At 41.1% G+C, this 21041-nt stretch overlaps 1 protein-coding gene across 2 annotated transcripts; it reads left to right on the top strand.

Moving 5' to 3' along the window:
* Positions 1 to 7056: 7056 nt before the first annotated feature.
* LOC105441846 lies at positions 7057 to 16281 on the top strand. Of its 2 annotated transcripts, XM_030989476.1 has the most exons (5): positions 7059 to 7173; positions 12767 to 12856; positions 14626 to 14820; positions 15169 to 15331; positions 16040 to 16281. In XM_030989476.1, the coding sequence occupies exons 1-5, from the start codon at positions 7168 to 7170 to the stop codon at positions 16207 to 16209; spliced, it is 624 nt and encodes a 207-aa protein (XP_030845336.1). In that variant the 5' UTR covers positions 7059 to 7167; the 3' UTR covers positions 16210 to 16281. The 2 variants fall into 2 exon arrangements, with proteins under 2 accessions (XP_030845337.1, XP_030845336.1); XM_030989477.1 differs by lacking the exon at positions 12767 to 12856 and having other exon boundaries at positions 7057 to 7173.
* The last annotated feature ends 4760 nt before the right edge of the window (positions 16282 to 21041 follow it).

Below are 21041 nucleotides of genomic sequence, written 5' to 3'. Positions count from 1 at the left end.
GTCTGAAAATTTTAAAGATTTGTGAAATTATAAGCACATTCTAATAAAGGAAGACTGAAAAGACCTTTGATAAGTAACATAATTATATAATCTTTAACTATACGAGCAAGCGTTGGGGGAATTGCTCTTAGTCGCTTGAAATTAGGGGCACGATTAATGAGGAAAAGGGGACACTTATCGATCAGACATGAATATTCAAGAGAATCGAGACTTTCCTTACCCGGCGTAATGAATATTCATGATATAATAGGAATCTGGGCTCACCGTGGTCCCGTGGAACGAAAAAATTAAGACGCGTCCCGGTAGAAGGGCGCAATGAGTGTACGACCCATGTGCAAGGGTGCGCATCGCGCAGTTGCCCTCCCGGCAGAATGGCTCGAGCATTAAAACGGATGTAACTTCAAAAGTATTTACAACTGAATTTCCAAACATGGTGTAATTAAATTGATCCATAAGTGCTATAAAATAGCAATCTTATAGTTTAAATGACGTAGCAGCTCAGTTATGGTAGGCATTCAAACGTTTATAACGCGAGTATCTCGAAAACGTTTTTTTTCCGCGCGCGCACAAGCTACGCCCTTCCGGGGCGCGCATATTTTTTTTTACACAACTGTTTAGCCACTTCAGTTATACTGTGCAAACGACAAGAGACAGAGTCTAGCATTACCCGGCCCCCCCCCCCCCCCCCCCCCCCCCACTCAGAGGTCGAAATGACAGCATGCGTGTTGCCAAAATGTCCGGTAAAGGTGTACTTTTCGTGCGACAAAGTCCGGCCCGAGAATTGTAAAAAAAGGGGTGTATTTGACTTTTCACCCGGAGATTTCTTTAAAAAGGGGGTGTTTTTTCGTTTTTTCTCTCATCTCTTTGGACTCCTGAGAAATTATTCCGAATATAGGGGGGTACATTGAGAATTTTTCCTGATTTAGGGGGGGGGGGGGGTCTCCAAGGCAGGAAAAGCCCGGGAAAAGCCCGCGAAAGGGGGGTTCGGAAATGTTGGCAGTCCTCAGATAGGGGGTGCTTTCAAAAAGAGGGAACAAGCATAATATATGCGTACCCTAAATAACACTGAGTAGGGGGGGGGGGGGCGGGAGCATTACACTCAGCAGTTTTGATGGATTGCTGGAGCTGTACGTGTGTACATATAGGCCTACTCGTTATTTGTTTCGGGTTAAATTTATCCTCTCTTCTCTTTCATTATATATTTCTGTGTTCTCCTTCAATCTATCCTCTTCTCTTTTGTCATGTATTTCTTTGTTTCTTCAATCTATCCTTTTTCTCCTTCGTTATATATTTTTTTTGTTTTTCCTGAGTCAACCAATCCCCCAGTTGCCAAAATGTCTGCTTAACAAACAGGAAAAAAGGGTAATTTAACCTTGTTGTACTATTTTATACGACTCTTATTCTCAACTGACCTGAGCTCTAAACAACAAAAAGCTTACGATGTGCTTCCAATTTTAACATTGCCAATCTCTGGAAACATCTTGTATTGTTTCTGTTTGTTTGATTTTCACTTAATTTGGACAATTCCCGTGTTTATTGCACCAAAATAACTACATATAAATTTATCTCCAGTGTGAATGTATACCCAGGAATTGTACGAACTTATGATTGCTATATTTTAGAATAAAAATGTGTTAAAATGCAACATCTGGGCCTTTAGAGAGCCCTGAAATACATCAGCTTCAAGGGGCTCCGCCCCCTGCATCCCGCCCCGGCTCTTCAATATTATGTATTTCTATGTTCTTCCTTTGACTTATCCTCTTCTCTTTCCATCTTTCATTATTAAACGGAATTTTTCCAGATGAGCTAAAGAAAGCTAAAGTAACACAAGTTGCTTCCGCTCAAAGTACGCTTTCCGTTCACATTGCACGTTAGACCCCGTTCTCACTCACTTCGTTGGAGCGCTCTGGAGCGCTCTAACTAAGACCCGTTCCTCAGGAGCGGTTCTTAGGTGAGTGAGAACGCTCAAAGTGGTCCAGGAAGCGGACTTCTGGACCGCTCCAGAAGTCCACCTTCCGAGGTGGTCTTGAGGAGCGGGTCTTATTAAGAGCGCTCCAGAGCGCTCTAACGTGCAATGTGAACGGAAAGCGTACTTTGAGCGGAAGTGAGCTAGTGACGTTGCGTGCGAAACATGTAGTACGGTACATACGGTTTGGATTCCGCGCGCGAAAAAAATGACCCGCCTACCTGAGCTGCCATAGCAACAAGACCACTTTGACTCGTGGAGCGGTTTGAGCCATAAAAAGTGATCGGAGTGTGAACGCTCGCAAACCGTTCCTCAAGACCCGTTCCTCTGGAGCGGTCTGGAGCGGTCTAACTTGGAGCGCTCTCAAAGTGAGTGAGAACGGGGTCTAAGAGCGCTCTGGAGCGCTCTTAATAAGACCCGCTCCTCAAGACCACCTCGGAAGGTGGACTTCTGGAGCGGTCCAGAAGTCCGCTTCCTGGACCACTTTGAGCGTTCTCACTCACCTAAGAACCGCTCCTGAGGAGCGGGTCTTAGAGGCTGTTCACACCGGCAGAGAAAGCGCGGTCTAGCGCGCGCTAGACCGCGCTATCTCTGCGGTATGGAAGATACAACGTCGTTTCGGTCCGCCCAACAGCGAGCCAAGGCGAGCCACGGGGACCCAACACTGGAGCACCTCTTGGGGGTGGTCCACGAGAGATAGCGCGGTCTAGCGCGCTAGACCGCGCTATCTCTGCCAGTGTGAACCCGAGCTACGATAGCACGCCGGATTTCATCGTTCTACACGCGGGGAATTTTATACTCATTCTATTTTGGTGCGATCTGAATCTGAATCGGTAAAATAGGCCATTTTCGTAATGTAACCAAATTGAATGCATAAGTGTTTGTGAAGTGCCTCAATACAAAGTATTTCATTCACCTGACAGGAATAATAGGATTTCAATAGTCAGAATGCAACTGCATATATTAAGTGTTGCTATATAGGTCAAGCCATAATGCTTGTCCAACCTGACAACAACTAATGTATGCAGGTTGGATTCTGTCTATTGAAATACTATTATTCTTATCAGGTGAATGAAATCATTTGTATTGAGGCACTTCACAAAGACGTTTGCATTAAATTTGGTTACATTACGAAAATGGCCTATTCAACATTCCTAATTAGTAATAGCACGCGAAATCTTTGACCGCTCTGACCTCATGACGTCACGCGTCATGACAACAGGACCTCTCCAAAAAGGGGGTGCTATGATAGACCGCGCTATCTCATTGCGGTGTGGATCCGGCGAATGCCAATGGGCGGACCGTGGGTCGCGCTACGATAGCGCGATCCACGGTCCGCCCACGGTCCCCCCTTGCGGTGTGAACACGCCCTTAGAGGCTGTTCACACCGCAATGAGAGTCTATCGTAGCACCCCCTTTTTTCTAGCGCGCGCTAGACCGCGCTCTCTCTCGTGGACCACCCCCAAGAGGTGCTCCAGTGGCAAGCCGTTTTGGCTCGCCGTGGCTCGCTGTTGGGCGGACCGAAACGACGTTGTACCTTCCAAACCGCAGAGATAGCGCGGTCTAGCGCGCGCTATCTCTGCCGGTGTGAACAGCCTCTATGTTAGAGCGCTCCAGAGCGCTCCAACGAAGTGAGTGAGAACGGGGTCTAATCACTTACGTACACGCCTCAGCTGTTGCTAGTACCATAATTATGTATATTCCCAGGACAATGCTGTCGGATAAAGCTGTTGTCTGTTTGATGATTTTGCTTGTTTTAGTTTTCAATGATTATGTACCCGCTGTCTATTTTAAAATTATGATGTAATCACAGACACATGCACAGCCCAATTAAGGTAACATTCTCTTTATAAGTGAACATGCCTTCCCATATATACTTAATTCTCTCCTCATTTTTTTTTCTTCTCTCCGTTCCATTTACTATTTTTGTTCTTTCCTATCAACTTTCTGTTATATAAAATGTAATTTTCATAAAAATATCTATAATGTTCTCTCGGTAACTGTTAATTTATTATGGGCGTTCCCAACTCAAGTTATGCTTTCCGGGTTTTCGCCTCCTTTCGTATCTGAATTATTTACTGTATACTCTATGTTGACATTTATTGTTACATATATCATGTATATATACATTGTGTTTCATATTGTACTGTTGAGAAGGAAATAAATGTTAATAAATACAAAATCTGTATTTCCTTGTTTTTCCTTCTCCCTATCCTCTCCACTATCCTTGTTTTCCCCTTTCTATTATCTTTACTTCCCTGGGTGTACGTGCTTGCACATAATAGTGCGCTGACGACTTAGGTTGCGTTTATCGACCAAATTTTTGGCTAGAATCAGGTTTCTCAAACGTCTTTCAGGCAAATTTAGAAGGTGATAAACGCAAAGCTATTTTTAAAGGGCTTTAGATATGGGCATATCTAAAGACGCAAAAAGGTGTGTTTTGAATGTGACATACAGCCAGAATCACGTTTCTGAGAGATCGATAAACGCAAAGCTGTTTTGAACCTCACATACAAATAGGAATTCCCAGGCTAGTTTCCGGTTCGGAGAAATAGCGCTGAGCAGCTGCGAAGAGACAAGGCCTTTATTGTGAATCGTGAAGAGTCGATAAACGCGACATCTCGCAAATCACGATCGTATAGTGGGGTTCGATAGTGGGGTATGATAGTGGGGTTCGATATGTACATATCTAGTGGCAAGCCCCGATAAACGCGCCCATAGACTCTTTCACAAGTGCCCTTCTCGGAAATGGCTAAAACATACACAACTGTTGTGTAAAAAAAACATGCGCTTCCGGGAGGCGACTTTGCGTTTTACACCCTGGTCTGGACCTTTTCCCAATAAATTTCAAGGAACCGACTGGGAAAAGTCTATCCATGACAAGATATTGCGCGCGCACGTAGCTCTTCTGCAATGCTCAACGTACGTCCTATATGTCCAGTGTCGCGGTACGCGGTACATGTACTTTTGTATCGAGACGTACGAGTGAGAGAAAAACAACGAATAACAACAGAAGGAAATAGAGAAAAACAATAAATAATTAAAGAACAAAGAGGAAACAAAGAATGTCATAAGCAGAGAGAGAAAACAAAAACTAACTTGAAAGAAAGAGAGAAATTAGAGAAGGAATTAATCAAAGTAAGGAAAGAGAGAAACCAAATAATATTATGGTTTTTGTGGTTTAATTCCGCCTTCTTCAGGGTTTCAATTTTTGACGTGTAGCCTACTTTCAAACCATTTGCTGATTCGGACCCCCCCCCTAACACACGTGTACACATATCGACACATACACAGACTACACTCGACATAATATGTGTAATGGTAATGTAATACATAAACTGTGATTTAAATATTGCACTCGTACCATTTTCTATTATTGTGGGATCACGTCTTTCATTTTTTAAATTCATGTCATTTGTTTCTAAGACCTAATTTCTCTAATTCTCTTGACCCCTCTCCCTTCATATTTGTTTTCTAAGACCTCCCCCCCCCCCTCATCTCTCTTCATATTTGTTTTCTAAGACCCATTTCTCCCCGCCCCCCCCCCATCTCTATTCATATTTGTTTTCTAAGACCTCTCTCTCTCGACCCACTCTCTCTCTCGTATGTATTTCTCAGACCCCTCTTTCTTTCTCTCTCATTAACCCCCTCTTCATATTTGTTTCTAAGGCCTCTCTCTCTCTCTTCATATTTGTTTCTAAGACCCCCCCCCCCTCTCTTTCTCATTTCTTGATATTTGTTTCAACGACCTCTCTCTCTCTAGCTCTCAATTCATGATATTTGTTTCTAAGACCCCCTCTCTTTCTCACTTCTTGAATTCATATTTGTTTCTAAGACCTCTGTCTCTCTCTCCCTTTCTCTCTTTCTCATTTTAAATTCATGATATTTGTTTATAAGACCTCTCTTTCTCTCTTTTTCCATTCATCACTTTGTCTAGTGTAATGTACAGACACATATATAGGGGGTAGAAACAAATATGAATTCAAGAAGTGAGAAAGAGAGGGGGTCTTAGAAACAAATATCATGAATTGAGAGCTAGAGAGAGAGAGGTCGTTGAAACAAATATCAAGAAATGAGAAAGAGAGAGGGGGGGGGGGTCTTAGAAACAAATATGAAGAGAGAGAGAGAGGCCTTAGAAACAAATATGAAGAGGGGGTTAATGAGAGAGAAAGAAAGAGGGGTCTGAGAAATACATACGAGAGAGAGAGTGGGTCGAGAGAGAGAGGTCTTAGAAAACAAATATGAATAGAGATGGGGGGGGGGGGGCGGGGGAGAAATGGGTCTTAGAAAACAAATATGAAGAGAGATGAGGGGGGGGGGGAGGTCTTAGAAAACAAATATGAAGGGAGAGGGGTCAAGAGAATTAGAGAAATTAGGTCTTAGAAACAAATGACATGAATTTAAAAAATGAAAGACGTGATCCCACAATAATAGAAAATGGTACGAGTGCAATATTTAAATCACAGTTTATGTATTACATTACCATTACACATATTATGTCGAGTGTAGTCTGTGTATGTGTCGATATGTGTACACGTGTGTTAGGGGGGGGGGTCCGAATCAGCAAATGGTTTGAAAGTAGGCTACACGTCAAAAATTGAAACCCTGAAGAAGGCGGAATTAAACCACAAAAACCATAATATTATTTGGTTTCTCTCTTTCCTTACTTTGATTAATTCCTTCTCTAATTTCTCTCTTTCTTTCAAGTTAGTTTTTGTTTTCTCTCTCTGCTTATGACATTCTTTGTTTCCTCTCTGTTCTTTAATTATTTATTGTTTTTCTCTATTTCCTTCTGTTGTTATTCGTTGTTTTTCTCTCACTCGTACGTCTCGATACAAAAGTACATGTACCGCGTACCGCGACACTGGACATATAGGACGTACGTTGAGCATTGCAGGAGATCAGAGCTACGTGCGCGCGCAATATCTTGTCATGGATAGACTTTTCCCAGTCGGTTCCTTGAAATTTATTGGGAAAAGGTCCAGGCCAGGGTGTAAAACGCAAAGTCGCTTCCGGGAGCGCTTCCAGCGCGCCCTTATGCAGTTTTGCATCACTGCACTGCACCAGTGATATACTGTACCGTATATAGCGCACGCACGAACGCCTGTGGCATATTTTAGGTCGCCATTTTAACGAGTAATTGTTTGCATACGACATACTTTTTTGTTTGCAGGTGATTCAGAAAGAGATATTTTCACGCCATGGCAGTAAGTGAGATCACTAGTATTTCTAACTTTGAGAGTTTGCTTGTTTTACAGTTGTTTCGACCAAATTTATATTGTGTAGATCTACTGTCAGTTTATTTTTGTTTAAACTCTAATAATTCGCGATGAATTCAGTCTTTACTCTTTGTAACTAGGTCTATGTTCCCTTTAGATGCACATCGCCTGCCTTCGCTAAATCTCTTATTTTTTAACCTTATAATTTCAACTTTGCATTATGTATTTCAGGATATTCAAACCCAAGATTTTAACTATATACAAGTCAAACTGATATATCTATCTGAAGCGAATAACAGCCTTGCAAATTAGTACGATATTATTTAAACATATTTGGGGCCTGTCACCACGAAATGAGTCCAGTTGGTCAACAATTTTATTCCTGTTTTTAAGTATTATATGAATCTACATTAAGTAAGCTTTAAATTAAGGGGTCACACATTAAAATTTATAAATTATATCCAGAAATATGAACAAAAACCTAATTGGACTTTATAAACAATGGGATTACCCAGTTTTGAGATAATTAGGTGTAAAGTTAATGATGCGTAACATAGCCTATATTATTTGCCAAAAAATGTTAGAAGGAGATATTTTCGTGACCTAAGCTCTGGGGACTTAAACTACAAGACATTAATAAGTTGATTTTTGGAAAAATCTTAAATGTGGTAGGTGGGTCAATTTTCAGTACATACACATCGCTATTACTACGATTGAGCCTAACCCATAGGAAAGTGAAAAGTCTGCCGCAGACCTGCCGCAGACCTGCCGCAGATCTGCCGCAGACCTGCCGCAGACTTTTAGTCTGCGGCAAAGAGTATGCCAAAGTATGCGGCAGAAAGAAATTTTGCTGCAGACTTGCCGCATACCAGTATGCCACAGGAACAGTCTGCGGCAGATCTGCGGCAGGATGAAATTTTGCTGCAGACTTGCCGCATACTAGTATGCCACAGGAACAGTCTGCGGCAGATCTGCGGCAGGATGAAACTTTGCTCCAGACTTGCCGCATACTAGTATGCCACAGGAACAGTCTGCGGCAGATCTGCGGCAGGATGAAATTTTGCTGCAGACTTGCCGCATACTAGTATGCCACAGGAACAGTCTGCGGCAGATCTGCGGCAGGATGAAACTTTGCTCCAGACTTGCCGCATACTAGTATGCCACAGGAACAGTCTGCGGCAGATCTGCGGCAGGATGAAATTTTGCTGCAGACTTGCCACATACTAGTATGCCACAGGAACAGTCTGCGGCAGATCTGCGGCAGGGTGAATCTTTGCTCCAGACTTGCCGCATACTAGTATGCCACAGGAACAGTCTGCGGCAGATCTGCGGCAGGATGAAATTTTGCTGCAGACTTGCTGCATACTAGTATGCCACAGGAACAGTCTGCGGCAGATCTGCGGCAGGATGAAACTTTGCTCCAGACTTGCCGCATACTAGTATGCCACAGGAACAGTCTGCGGCAGATCTGCGGCAGGGCGAAACTTTGCTCCAGACTTGCCGCATACCAGTACGCCACAGGAATAGTCTGCGGCAGGTCTGCCACAGGAAATCCCATTAAAGTCTAATAGGGCCAATTGAAACCAATCATCTCATGCATATTCATTATTACTTTACACGTGTGACAGAAAAATACATTTATCATGATTTGTTAAGCAAATTAAGACAATGCACATCATTTTTGTGATTTCTATTTTCCTTTTGCCATTATTAACCAATAGATTATTTTGTCTGATCATGTTACAATTACATTCACGTTTAAGCAATAGATATATTGATTACTAACCAAGAAACTATGATTACTAACCAAGAAACAATATACATATTTAGTATATATATATGTGTACGAGCCTGTGTCACTTTAAATGTTACTCTTGAATACACTTCAAATGATCAATGTGATGAAGTTAATACAATTGAGAATAGAATATACCTAATTGGTAATATCGATATATATTGGTATTACCTAATTGGTAATATCGATATTGCCAATATCGATTATGAAGTATCAATCAGTTTATCACTGGTTCTTCTACATGCACACTTTATTGCCACGTACTGGATATGAAAGAGTATGCGGCAGGTCTGCAGCAGGTCTATACTCCTGCGGCATACTCCTGCGGCATACTCCTGCGGCATACTCCTGCGGCAGATCTGCAGCAGACCTACCGCAGACAGTCATCTTTTTCACATGCAAATTAGTTTTGCCGCAGACTTGCCGCAGACTTGCCGCATACTCTTTCAGTATGATGAAGAGTCTGCGGCAGGTCTGCCGCAGACTTGCTGCAGACCTGCCGCATACTCTTTCAGTATGATGAAGAGTCTGCGGCAGACCTGCCGCAGACTTGCTGCAGACTCTTCATCATACTCTTTCAGTATGATGAAGAGTCTGCGGCAGGTCTGCAGCAAGTCTGCGGCAGACCTGCCGCAGACTCTTCATCATACTGAAAGAGTATGCGGCAAGTCTGCGGCAAGTCTGCGGCAGACCTGCCGCAGACTCTTCATCATACTGAAAGAGTATGCGGCAAGTCTGCGGCAGACCTGCCGCAGACTCTTCATCATACTGAAAGAGTATGCGGCAGGTCTGCAGCAAGTCTGCGGCAAAACTAATTTGCATGTGAAAAAGATGACTGTCTGTGGCAGGTCTGCTGCAGATCTGCGGCAAGTCTGCCGCAGGAGTATGCGGCAGGCTCATTTCTTTCCTATGGGAATGCGACACTGGACTCATTTCGTGGTGACTGGCCCCATTTGTGGCTTACACCCAGTAAATAAGATCGATTGATCGATCTGTATTGAAAAACAAGTCAGAAAAAATCTTGGAACCAGCGGGATTTGAACCTGCATCTACTGCTTGCCGGGCAGCGACTCTACCACTAGGCCATCACAATTTCTCCCAGGAAGCATTACATTTATAATAGTACGATATTGTTTTTTTAAAAAGTGCATTAATCCTTTGTCATGAAGAACTTGGCTTTTGTGTAAGCTGAACTTGAAAAACATAGGACAATTCAATAGACAAACGGCAGAGATTTCGGAAAAGGAAACTTGTAAACGATTGAGCAGAATTGGGGAATTTCCAGGGGGAATTTCCATTTTCATTATGATGAAGTGTGATGTCATGTAAATATAAGTCATCTCCCATTTATTTTGTATGCTTAAATTACACAGAGTATCGGTCTGCAAATTTATCACGTGATGTCATATTTATTTTATAAGCTGAGCCTTTCTAGATCATATTACAAGGAACTTTCTAGATCATAAGGAACTTTCTAGATCATAAGGAACTTCCTAGATAGGCAGCTTATAAATATCACGTGATGACGCAGTCCATTAAAAACAGCCATTGGACTTTGGAATACACAACTCCGGAAACACCGAAAGTGCAATACACCAGTGGCGTACGCAGGATTTTTTCAAGGGGGGGGGGGGGGGGGTAACATTTTTAAATCGGGCCGAAAATTTCGCAACAGTCAGCCAGCCACCGAATAAGCGAGGGGGGGGGGGGTAAGAGCACATTTTTTTTCATTTATTTATTTATTTATTTATTTATTTATTTATTTATTTATTTTTTTTTTTTTTGGGGGGGGGGGGGGGAGTAAGGTCAGCTTTTTTGGGTCACCCATTACCACAATTTTTTTTTTAATTATTATTTTTTTTATTCAAAAAAAGATTGAAGGGGGGTCTTCAAAACAACCACATAAAACAGTTTAAGGGGAGGGGGAGGTTCAACCCCAACCCCCCCCCCCCTGCGTACGCGCTTGAAATACTCAATAGATATATCTGTATAACAAACTATATGACGCACCTGAATGTGACAAAGTCTCCTCAATTTGAGAAGTTTTATTACATTTTTATTATGATCCAATTTTTACTTTTACCAATTTTGAAAAACTTTTTGGTGTACCTTCCGACAAGTTTGTAAACTTTCTTATTTTACTGGTGAAATATTATATTCATATCTGCAAATTCAAAGATCAGATACTAAATATTATTGCTTTCAAATCATTCGTTAAAAACAAAAGGAAATAGAATATTATTTGGACAAAAAGAAAAATAAACTTCCTGTGCATTTTAGAAAATGGAGGTTAAATTTTTGACAAGTTGTCCCGAAAATATTTGGCCGATCGATATTTCGTTCCGTTGGGGGGGGGGGGGGGGGGGGTAAGGTCACCTTTTTTTGGTCACCCATTATCACCCTTTTTTTATTTAAAAAAATTGAGGGGGGTTGCCCCCCCCCCCCCCCCCCACTTCGTACGCGCCTGGTACCAATCATTATTGATGACCTGTAAATATTTTGATATCAGTTTTAATTTAATAAAACATACAAATACAAAAACGAAATGACGCACCTAACATTTGCAGTCATTGCCCCAAGTTTTATTTTAAAGAAATATTTTCACGTCCCGTTGGTTAGTGAGATCACTCTTTGTATGTCTAACTTTGAGATTTTGCTTTTTTTACATTTGTTTCGACCAACTTTTTTTTTCCCTCTTCAGAGGTATTTATTTGGTTATAAAATACATTTAACATCAAAATAATTGAAACAGAAATATACATTAACTTTACTCTTGTGAGATCTTTACAATCAGGTAAAATCAAGGGCTATAATGGTTTAAAAACATGCCATACTGCAAGACTGTTCTAAGTTTTCCCTTGGACATAGCTTAACATGTATAGTTTATATATTGCATATTGTGCATAATAATTGTAATAATTACATTTATATATTTAGTGTTGTAACAATTAGAATCTGCACCAACAATCAGGTATTTTTCGTTTATTATCAGTGTTTCCTTGAAGTTATAACGAATAAATGCAACAACGTTTTCCAGAAGAATAATACTGCATGAGAAATAAAATCATTTGAATCGAATATCATATTGGGCACCAACTGATCCTCAAATGCTTTTCCATTTGAGCTTTGTTTGCTTATTGTGTTAGCAAAAGGAGAAAAAAAGAGGTATATTGTGTAAAATCAAATATTAACAGCACCCTGAAATTATGAATACATTCATAATGCAGAGGCATATCAGTTAAGAGACGATGTACATTTCGCAATGAAACCAAAACGATAGCAATAATACAAATTAAACCTTGCTATAATCTTGAAAATGAGGAATTCTCAATTGAATGTTGCGATTAATTCAAATTGATCGCAACTTCACCAGAGATTGAGAAACCCTGCTTCAAACTTGTAACTTGAAGCTTGTGATTCACGGGCTTACGATCTATTTTAACCTATCGCAACTCTATAGACCTATGACTCTTTTTATAATACTATAAAACTAATGTGCATGCAATAATGCATGGATGTGTCCAGATTTCTAGGGGGAAAAGGGGGAAATTCCAAAAATAAAGTTTGTGGCAAGAAAACAAGGTACATTTTTTTCTTCTGTACTTGAGGGATGCTGATTGGGCTTTAAAGGGGGGGGGGGGGCATGGGTCAGCTGTGCTGCCCATTAAATACATGAACATGGATGTGCATTATTTATCTGAGGTTAGTATTTTTTAGTAGCTATAAATTATTTGTATTCTTTATGATAATGAATCGTTTCTCTACCATTTCAATTTCTTAATCTAGCCACCTAAACCTGATCCAGCCTATGATGCAATGCTAAGGGCATTCGAAGCCGGTGCACGCGGTCAGCAGACCACAGTAAATAATAATTATGTAAGTTTGGTTATTTATTTAGCGCGTTATTATTAATAATTCTTTACTTGCGTTGATACCCTTTTCAAGGGTATAATGCGCTCCATAAGAACTGTATTATTATTATCATTATTATTATTATTATTATTATTATTATCAGTTTTTGTTTGTTTAAAACGATTGCAAAGACTTTAAAAAAATTAACCTAAAGCAATTTCAAAAATTCTAAAGGGAATATAATAGGGCATTGAAATTGCCCTTATATTATTGATTTCCTGAAAGTCTCGGCGATTGTTTTTTGGTTGTTGTTGTAATCATCAACATAGTGAAACCTGTCTATAAAGACCACCTATAAGGGAGACAAAAAAGGTAGTCTCCATAGGCAGGTGATCTTTATGTACAGGTCCCCTTAGTACTGTTTCGAAGAGAAAACATTTCCAAGGGAAACAGAAAATGTGGTCTTTGTAGACATGTGGTCTTTCTAATTCTATACAGGTGGTCACTAAAGCAGGTTTGACTGTATTATAATAGTAATACTTGATATTAATACAATTAGAATAACAAAATACAACAGCGGCTGATAGAGGGGGAAATGTTCATTTTTATACAAATTATGTGATCAGAAATGTAATTGCATATACTTTTCTGATTCAACAAATTCAAAGAGGAAAACTGATTGCAGCAAATACATTTGTCTCATTTAGGGGGGGGGGGGGGTATTTTGTATACATTTTTTTTCGGGGGTGGGGAGGTGGGTAAAAGTCCACATTAAATGCAATGCAGTATTTTAGTACCACTCTTTTTATTTATTTTTCAAAGAAGATTAAAGGGTATATAAACGTCAATAGAAGCATTACAGCCCATCTGCACTAGTTTGGCCAGGAGGGATTGGACCTCCCTGTATTCTCACTGGCAGGTGGCTATCTCATCAAATCAGCTCTCAATTAACATTAGAAAAAGGGGACCATGGGGGATCAACGGATAACGCTAAAGCATTGTTTGCTATTATGGAGGGCGCAAGTATACCGTAGTGCAGTCCCGCTTCAAAGGACGGGCGTCAAAAGATAATAAAGACGCTTTAAGAAAGTGGATATTCATAGTGTTATTGAACTCTGCGCGATGCTTACCTGCAGTTTTCTATATATCCCACATTTTGAAATGTAATGGCAACAACAATGGCAGTGTGTAACAGGCTGTGGGAAACACTGTGGCCCGAATTCACAAAGGAGGTTTGTCGACAAACCTTGGTTTTCGTACGTCATATAACGCGTTTTACGCGTTTTTTACAAACCTGGTTTGTAAAGAACAAAAGGAGGTTTGGCGAAACAAAAGGAGGTTTGAGCTCAAACCTTGGTCTGAGCTCAAACCTTGCTTTGTGAATTCGGGCCTGTCAGTTTAACAGTGTAGTAGATATTTTCTATAAACTCGCTGATTGGATTGATGGCGCGCGGGGGTGGGGTTTTTTCGGGGGAGGGGGTGGGGGGGGGGGGGCATTGATACAGAATAAAATGTTATGGTTTATTTTCCCCTGCCTTTATCCTCGGGAAAAAGACACAGAAAGAGAAAAGAGAGATAGAGAGTGAGTTAGACCAGAAGAAGAAAAGAAAAAGAATGGAAAAAAGGAATTAGGAATAGAGACATATAGAGGGAGAGAGAGAGAGTGAGATCAGAGAAAAGAAATGGGAAAACGAATATAATGACAGAAAGTTTGAACGAGAAAATTAGACAAAGACAGGATAGAAAGAAATAATTCTTAACTATTGTTTTTTCATTCCTTCTATTTCCTTTAGTTCTTGGACAACAGCACCAGGATAGGTCACTACGCCCCTAGCTCCACGACCTGGACAGCCCCACAGCCCCAGAACTACGCGCCCCAGAACTATCAACTCCAGAGCTACCCGTTGCAGAGCTACTATTATTCCCAGCAGGGTTACTCCAACAACCTATATCCACCCATCTGCCCCCCTGGCCAAATCTTGCCCCAAGTGAGTTCTATGCGTACGTGCCCTGCTTAAACTGTCACCTTTTGGTTTAGTAAAGGCGTGGGGGGGGGGGGGGAGACACAGAAAGAGAAAAGAGAGAGAGAGAGCGAGTTAAGAAAGAAAAAGGAGGAAAACAAAATCAGAAAATGAAGAAGAAGAAGAACGGAAAAGAAAGAAGAAGAAGAAGAAGAAGAAAAGGAAGGAGGAATAGAGAGAGAAAGAGATCAGAAAAAAGAAATGGGATAACCAATGAAAGAAAGATTGAACAAAAAAATCAGACAAAGACAGGATAAAAAGAATCAATTTGAAGATATTTGTTTTCTTTTGTTTTATTCCTTCTATTTTCTTTAGTATGTGGACAACCGCAACGGCATGGCCGTACCATACACCACGCCGCCTATCTTCATGCCTGGGACCGCCCCACCGCCCAGCTTCCCGCCCCCCGTCTTCTGGCCCCCACAGGGCTGCCCCAGCAGGGTTACTACAATAATTATTCTCCAGCCTCCCCCTTCTAGTGAGTTCTATGCGTACCCTGTTTAAAGATAAACTCCAGTACTGGTAAAAAAAAAAAAATTAATTCTCACAGAATCAAACGAAACTTACACTGAATGTTCAAGATTACAAATAAATGACATGTGCCAAACAATTTTGGAAGAAAATGTATACTGGCTGAGTAATGAGCATAGAAAGACAAGGAAACCAAGGTAGTACCATCCCCGACACCATGTGTGTTGTCCCATATACAGCTTTCTATGTGAGTGTTTGTTACTTTACCAAGACTCGGTCAAATTTATTATGATTTTGATGACTCCAGAACCTTGCAGTGCACACCAATACTTAAATGCTCCATGATCAACTGTTCTGATCCTTTCACACCTTTTCTTTCACAATGCAATCGCATTACCAGTACTAAAGTTTATCTTTAAACTGTAACCGTTTGGTTTAGTACAGGGGCGGGGGGGGGGGGGGGGGGGGGGGGCGAGAGAGGAAAAGACACAGAAAGATAGAAGAGAGAGAGAGAGAGGGGGAGAGAATGAGTTAGACAAGGAGAAGAAAAGAAGACGAAAATGAAGAAGAAGAAGAAGAAGAAGAAGAAGAAGAAGAAGAAAAGGAAGGAGGAATAGAGAGAGCGAGAGAGGAAATTATATATAGACAAAGACAGGATAGAAAAATTCAATTCAAAATAAAATTTGTTTTGTTTTATTCCTTCTATTTCCTCTAGGACGTGAACAACCGCACCGGCAACCGCACCGTCGGATGACACACCACACACCTCACGACCAATCAATCACGGACAGAAATCACGACTTGCCACGCCCTCGGTCAGGCGCCATGCAGTGCGTGGCCAAGACAGTACAATATGTTTTCATTCTAGAATTACGCCCCCTTTAAGAGCACTTGTGTGTGTGTGTGTGTCCCGAAAATTATGCCGACCGATATTTCGTTCAGTGGGGGAAGGGGGGGGGGGGGGGGGGGGGGGGGGGTAAGCTCATTTTTTTTCTTCTCATCTTTTAGCACCAATTAAAAAATTGACAAACAGTGTGGAAGCCCAACAAACAAAATCACGTGAAAATATCAAGGTATCGACTTGAGGTTACGTTCTTCAAACACCTGACATTTACGTAAATGTGTTAATACGTTTATTGCACTAGGTCACTTAAAACACACGTACACTAAATCACGCAATTATTGTCACTGCAACATCACCATTATAATAACGTGATTATTCCTACCTTGGAGACCATGGTTTGTAAAACCTAATACTCCCGTGTTTGTTTGGTTATGAAATTACATCTTCATAAACGAAATTATCGCGTTACAGAAACACGTGAAGCGTTAGTGATAGTTTTAGTCAAAATATCTGCGTGAAATTCACGTGAATATTACGAGGCTGACTTGAGATGAATCATGTTCTTCATTCACGTGAAATTTACGTTGAAGAGGAAATATGTTACTATAACCCGCGTTCAACCCAATAATTACGCAAATGTTACACAATAAATGAACCAAAATAATGACGTTCTCATCCCGTTTCTGAACACCGTGTCTTGGATCTTCCATAATTACGTCCAGGCGCGCCGGAAGCAGTTTGGGATAAGAGGGGTGGTGGGGGATTGGGGGGAGGGTGCAAACATCCCAGGAGAGAAAGCTAGGACATAGTATCTTTAAAAGGGACATAGTATCTTTAAAGAGAAGATGGAACAATGATCACATGTTTCGCTTATCAGTTTTGACATGATAACATTGGAAAAGTTTTGGATTTGATAACTTGCGTCACATCTCGTTTGGCGGCATTCTTGCGAATTTGGACGCCTATAATCGCTTATATAAGAAATATATTCGTTGTGGTAATGTAAAACTAGAGCAAGCGGTCTGTTAGGAAGGGGAGACAAAATTTGTGTGTTTTTAGAGGACTGTTTTTATTGCCGTATTTATTTACGAGCCTGACTTGTCCGTAAGCTGGAGATACAATCAGTATTGCCCAGGTTCTTAAAGAGAAGGTGAGTTCTGGGAAGAGGTGAAAAATAATTTGTGAGCGTTACTCATTCTTATTATGCAAGTGTGGAAGAACATCAGATAAGACATGTTCCCTGAAAAGCATGGCTCTTCAAATGCCTTCATATTCTAAATATGCATGTAACATCGTAAAAATCGGGGGGGGGGGGGGGGGGGGGGGCCGGCTTTTTACGCCCGTGTTCGTGTAGTCCCATATACATCTTTCTGTGTACAGTGTTTTTAACTTACCAAGACTTGGCCAAATTTCTTATCATTTGATGATTCCAGAACCTTGCAATACACACAAATTCTTATATGCTAGATGATCAACCTTTTTCTGGTCGGTTCCTCACCGTTTCTTTCACAATGCAATCGCATGACCAGAACTCAAAACTTCATCTTTAAGCGGGAAGTCATTTGGGCTCATCACGTTTTCGGTTGGGAATGGGGGGGGGGGGGGGGGTGAGCGGCCGGGCCCCCTATTGGTTCCTTACAGATCGCTCTCGACATAATTGCTCGAAGTAATGAGTTACATTCATTGTTGTTGTTTTGTTTATTATATTACTTTGCTGACCAGTTTGATTGAAAAAGAGTTAATTTATGCTAATCAGCTCTCAATAAATACCATGGTCAATCGCACATACAAATACAAAATTGTGACTTCTTCATTTGTCTCAGAGTGGGAATAATACATTTTAGTGAACTGTACAAGAAGCTAAAAAAGGTTATTCCCAATCTGGACGGAGAAGTGTGAACCGACCCGAGACCACACGCCTCGAGGTCAAGGGAGGGGGTCGCAGAAGTATAGGCGTCAGCAATAAAACCAGAAAGGTTCGCGCCATACACCGCGTGCTCTCAGCTCGCTTTATTCTTTCTATGGTCTTCATGAGAGATGGTCAGATTCGTGAACAAACTTTTTACCACCTTCCCACCCTAGCCGCCATTATTGGCCGGCTGGCTAGACATACAAGTGATGAACTATAAATGTACAGTCACAGCTGTGTTACAGCTGTTTATGTGTTAGCTCAGGGATCTAAAGCCTTACTTGATTCGCTCCCAGTCAGGGTTGCGTCTGCAATGACACTCCCCCTGTCCACACACAACATTTTCCGTGATTAGTCATGATTAGCTATACCGTTTCGCGATAGTTTACGACCAAAATTGTAGGTGTGGACGCTCACTAACGATACGTCGTATAACGAAACTAGTCTAACGAAACGCAGGTTTGGGCATCGTTTCGAACTGAAACTCGATAAAGAATCACTAGTCACGGACATTTGTGTGTGGACGGAACTAGTCTAACTGGGCGGGGCTTAACGTGACCTCGAGCGAAAGGAGATATGAGCTCTCATTTCTGCTTCAGCTGACCGCTGCGCAGTCAGCTGATTATACATAAATTTTTATACTGCATGCATTGTTCCAGTGGCACAGTCAATGCAAATACTAGTACTACAGCCTTTTCACACACAGCTAAAATTCATCGTATCTAGAGATGATTAGAATCATCGTAAAGTTTTAAACATGTTTATAGACAAAATTTCCCAATGTGAACATCGTTTATACGATGTTGGGATAGATACAAAGTCGCGATCCATACGCCCCTAAAAGCATGCAGATACGAAGTTCGTATCTAGTGAGCTTGACATTTGTGTGTGAAAGGTTATTCGTGTTTAAACGTGTTTAAACTGGATGGAGCGTGCGCTTGATTGATGTGACATGACCTTCAATGCGCAATGGCACTACTGCGCATTTTACGAGCAGTAGTTAATCACGAAACGATTAACGATCGCACCGAAATTTCTGTGTGTGAAAGGCTCGTGATAGTTTAACACGTTCGAAACACGTTTATACTAGTCATGTTTATAGAATTTTAGCTGTGTGTGAAAAGGCTGCTAGTGGTGCTGCCACATGTGTTTCTGTTTCGGTTTCGACTGCGCAGTAGCAAACTGCGCATGCACCTATACGACGTTTCGTTATAGAGTTTCGGGATAACTTTTTTGGGTGTGTGGACACCCTGGAATTTATACGATGATTCTTTAGTGACGCCGTTTCTTGTGTGTAGACATCCTGGAATTTATACGATGATTCTTTATACGACGTATCGTTTATAGAGTTTCGGGATAAATTGTTTTGTGTGTGGACACAATGACTGTATCTCAGTCCCTTTCTTTATTCATTATCACGTGGATAACTGATTTTCTTCGACTTTTAATTTTCCGGCTTTTAGAGCATTCAAAAGCTACTTCGAGCAATTTTTCTATTGCATGTGTATAATGGGATCGATTCGATCGAAGCCGATGGGGCGATTTTTGTACATTAATCTTTACAGTGTTAGTGGTTAGTTAGTGGCGAGAATTTGATGACGATCTACTCACGCAAGGGCTACGCCTGGTCGCGTTCAGAATCATAACACGGCCTTGCGGGGCTTTCCCCAATCTTATTTTCCAAAACTCGAACTTTGCATACGGTCAGATGTTACATTTGGTGTACAATTAGCCCTCGTTTTATCAATCGGCTTTCTGACCTAAAGAGTTTGGTTTTCGAGAGGTTGGTTTTCACCCGCATTTGAGTGGAGTAGACAATGTCATCAAATTCCTGCCCTCATGTTCCAAAAGATATTTGGGATGTGCATATTTAACTCATCTTCATTCAATTTGTTCATTTCGCGGCATTCTTGCGAATTTGGACGCCTATAATCGCTTATATAAGAAATATATTCGTTGTGGTAATGTAAAACTAGAGCAAGCGGTCTGTTAGGAAGGGGAGACAAAATTTTGTTTTTATTGCCGTATTTATACAATTTTACGAGCCTGACTTGTCCGTAAGCTGGAGATACAATCAGTATTGCCCAGGTTCTTAAGCGGGAAGTCGTTTGGGCTCATCACGTTTTCGGTTGGGGAATGGGGGGGGGGGGGGGGGGGTGAGCGGGACCCTGTCCGTTGAAGCTGAGATTGCCTGGCTTATGCCGTGTGTAACGCTCATGGTTTCCGGCGGGAAGTCATCTTCGCTCACCCATGCCTCTTGTCTGTGCAAAAAAGCCGCAAGAGATGGGGGGAAGCCCGTTCGCATGGCCAGGCGAATGGAAGAATAATGTTACGGTAGTCAATTGATATTACTTTGTCGCCCGGCCGGGCCCCCTATTGGTTCCTTACAGATCGCTCTCGACATAATTTGCTCGAAGTAATGAGTTTACATTCATTGTTGTTTGTTTTGTTTTAATTATATTTACTTTGCTGACCAGTTTGATTGAAAAAGAGTTAATTTATGCTAATCAGCTCTCAATAAAGACCATGGTCAATCGCACATACAATACAAAATTGTTGACTTTCATTTGTCTCAGAGTGGGAATAATAGTTATTTAACTTGCATGGTTATACTATTTTTTCTTGATTATGTTCATGTGCATAAGTCTGCACAATTTATAACTTTAACTTGCATGGTTATACTATTTTTTCTTGATTATGTTCATGTGCATAAGTCTGCACAATTTATAATTTGACAGTTGGTTTTATGTGCATAAGTCTGTACTAGTAACGAAAATAAAGCATTTAAGGTATGGTTTCAGTATTGTTATATGTTATGCCTGTCTTTTTGTTAGAATAATTCTTTTCATAGCTGTTTTCACCAATGTTATGATAGACATAAAAGCAATAGGCTTCGATATTAATATATTAGAGAGGGAGAGTATAAGCCCCCCCCCCACCCCCCCCCAAAAAAAAAAAAAAAAA

Source organism: Strongylocentrotus purpuratus, unplaced genomic scaffold, assembly GCF_000002235.5.
Source record: "Strongylocentrotus purpuratus isolate Spur 01 unplaced genomic scaffold, Spur_5.0 spur5_scaffold_18, whole genome shotgun sequence".
Classification (NCBI taxonomy): domain Eukaryota; kingdom Metazoa; phylum Echinodermata; class Echinoidea; order Camarodonta; family Strongylocentrotidae; genus Strongylocentrotus; species Strongylocentrotus purpuratus.
This window is presented reverse-complemented; position numbering and strand designations above follow the sequence as displayed.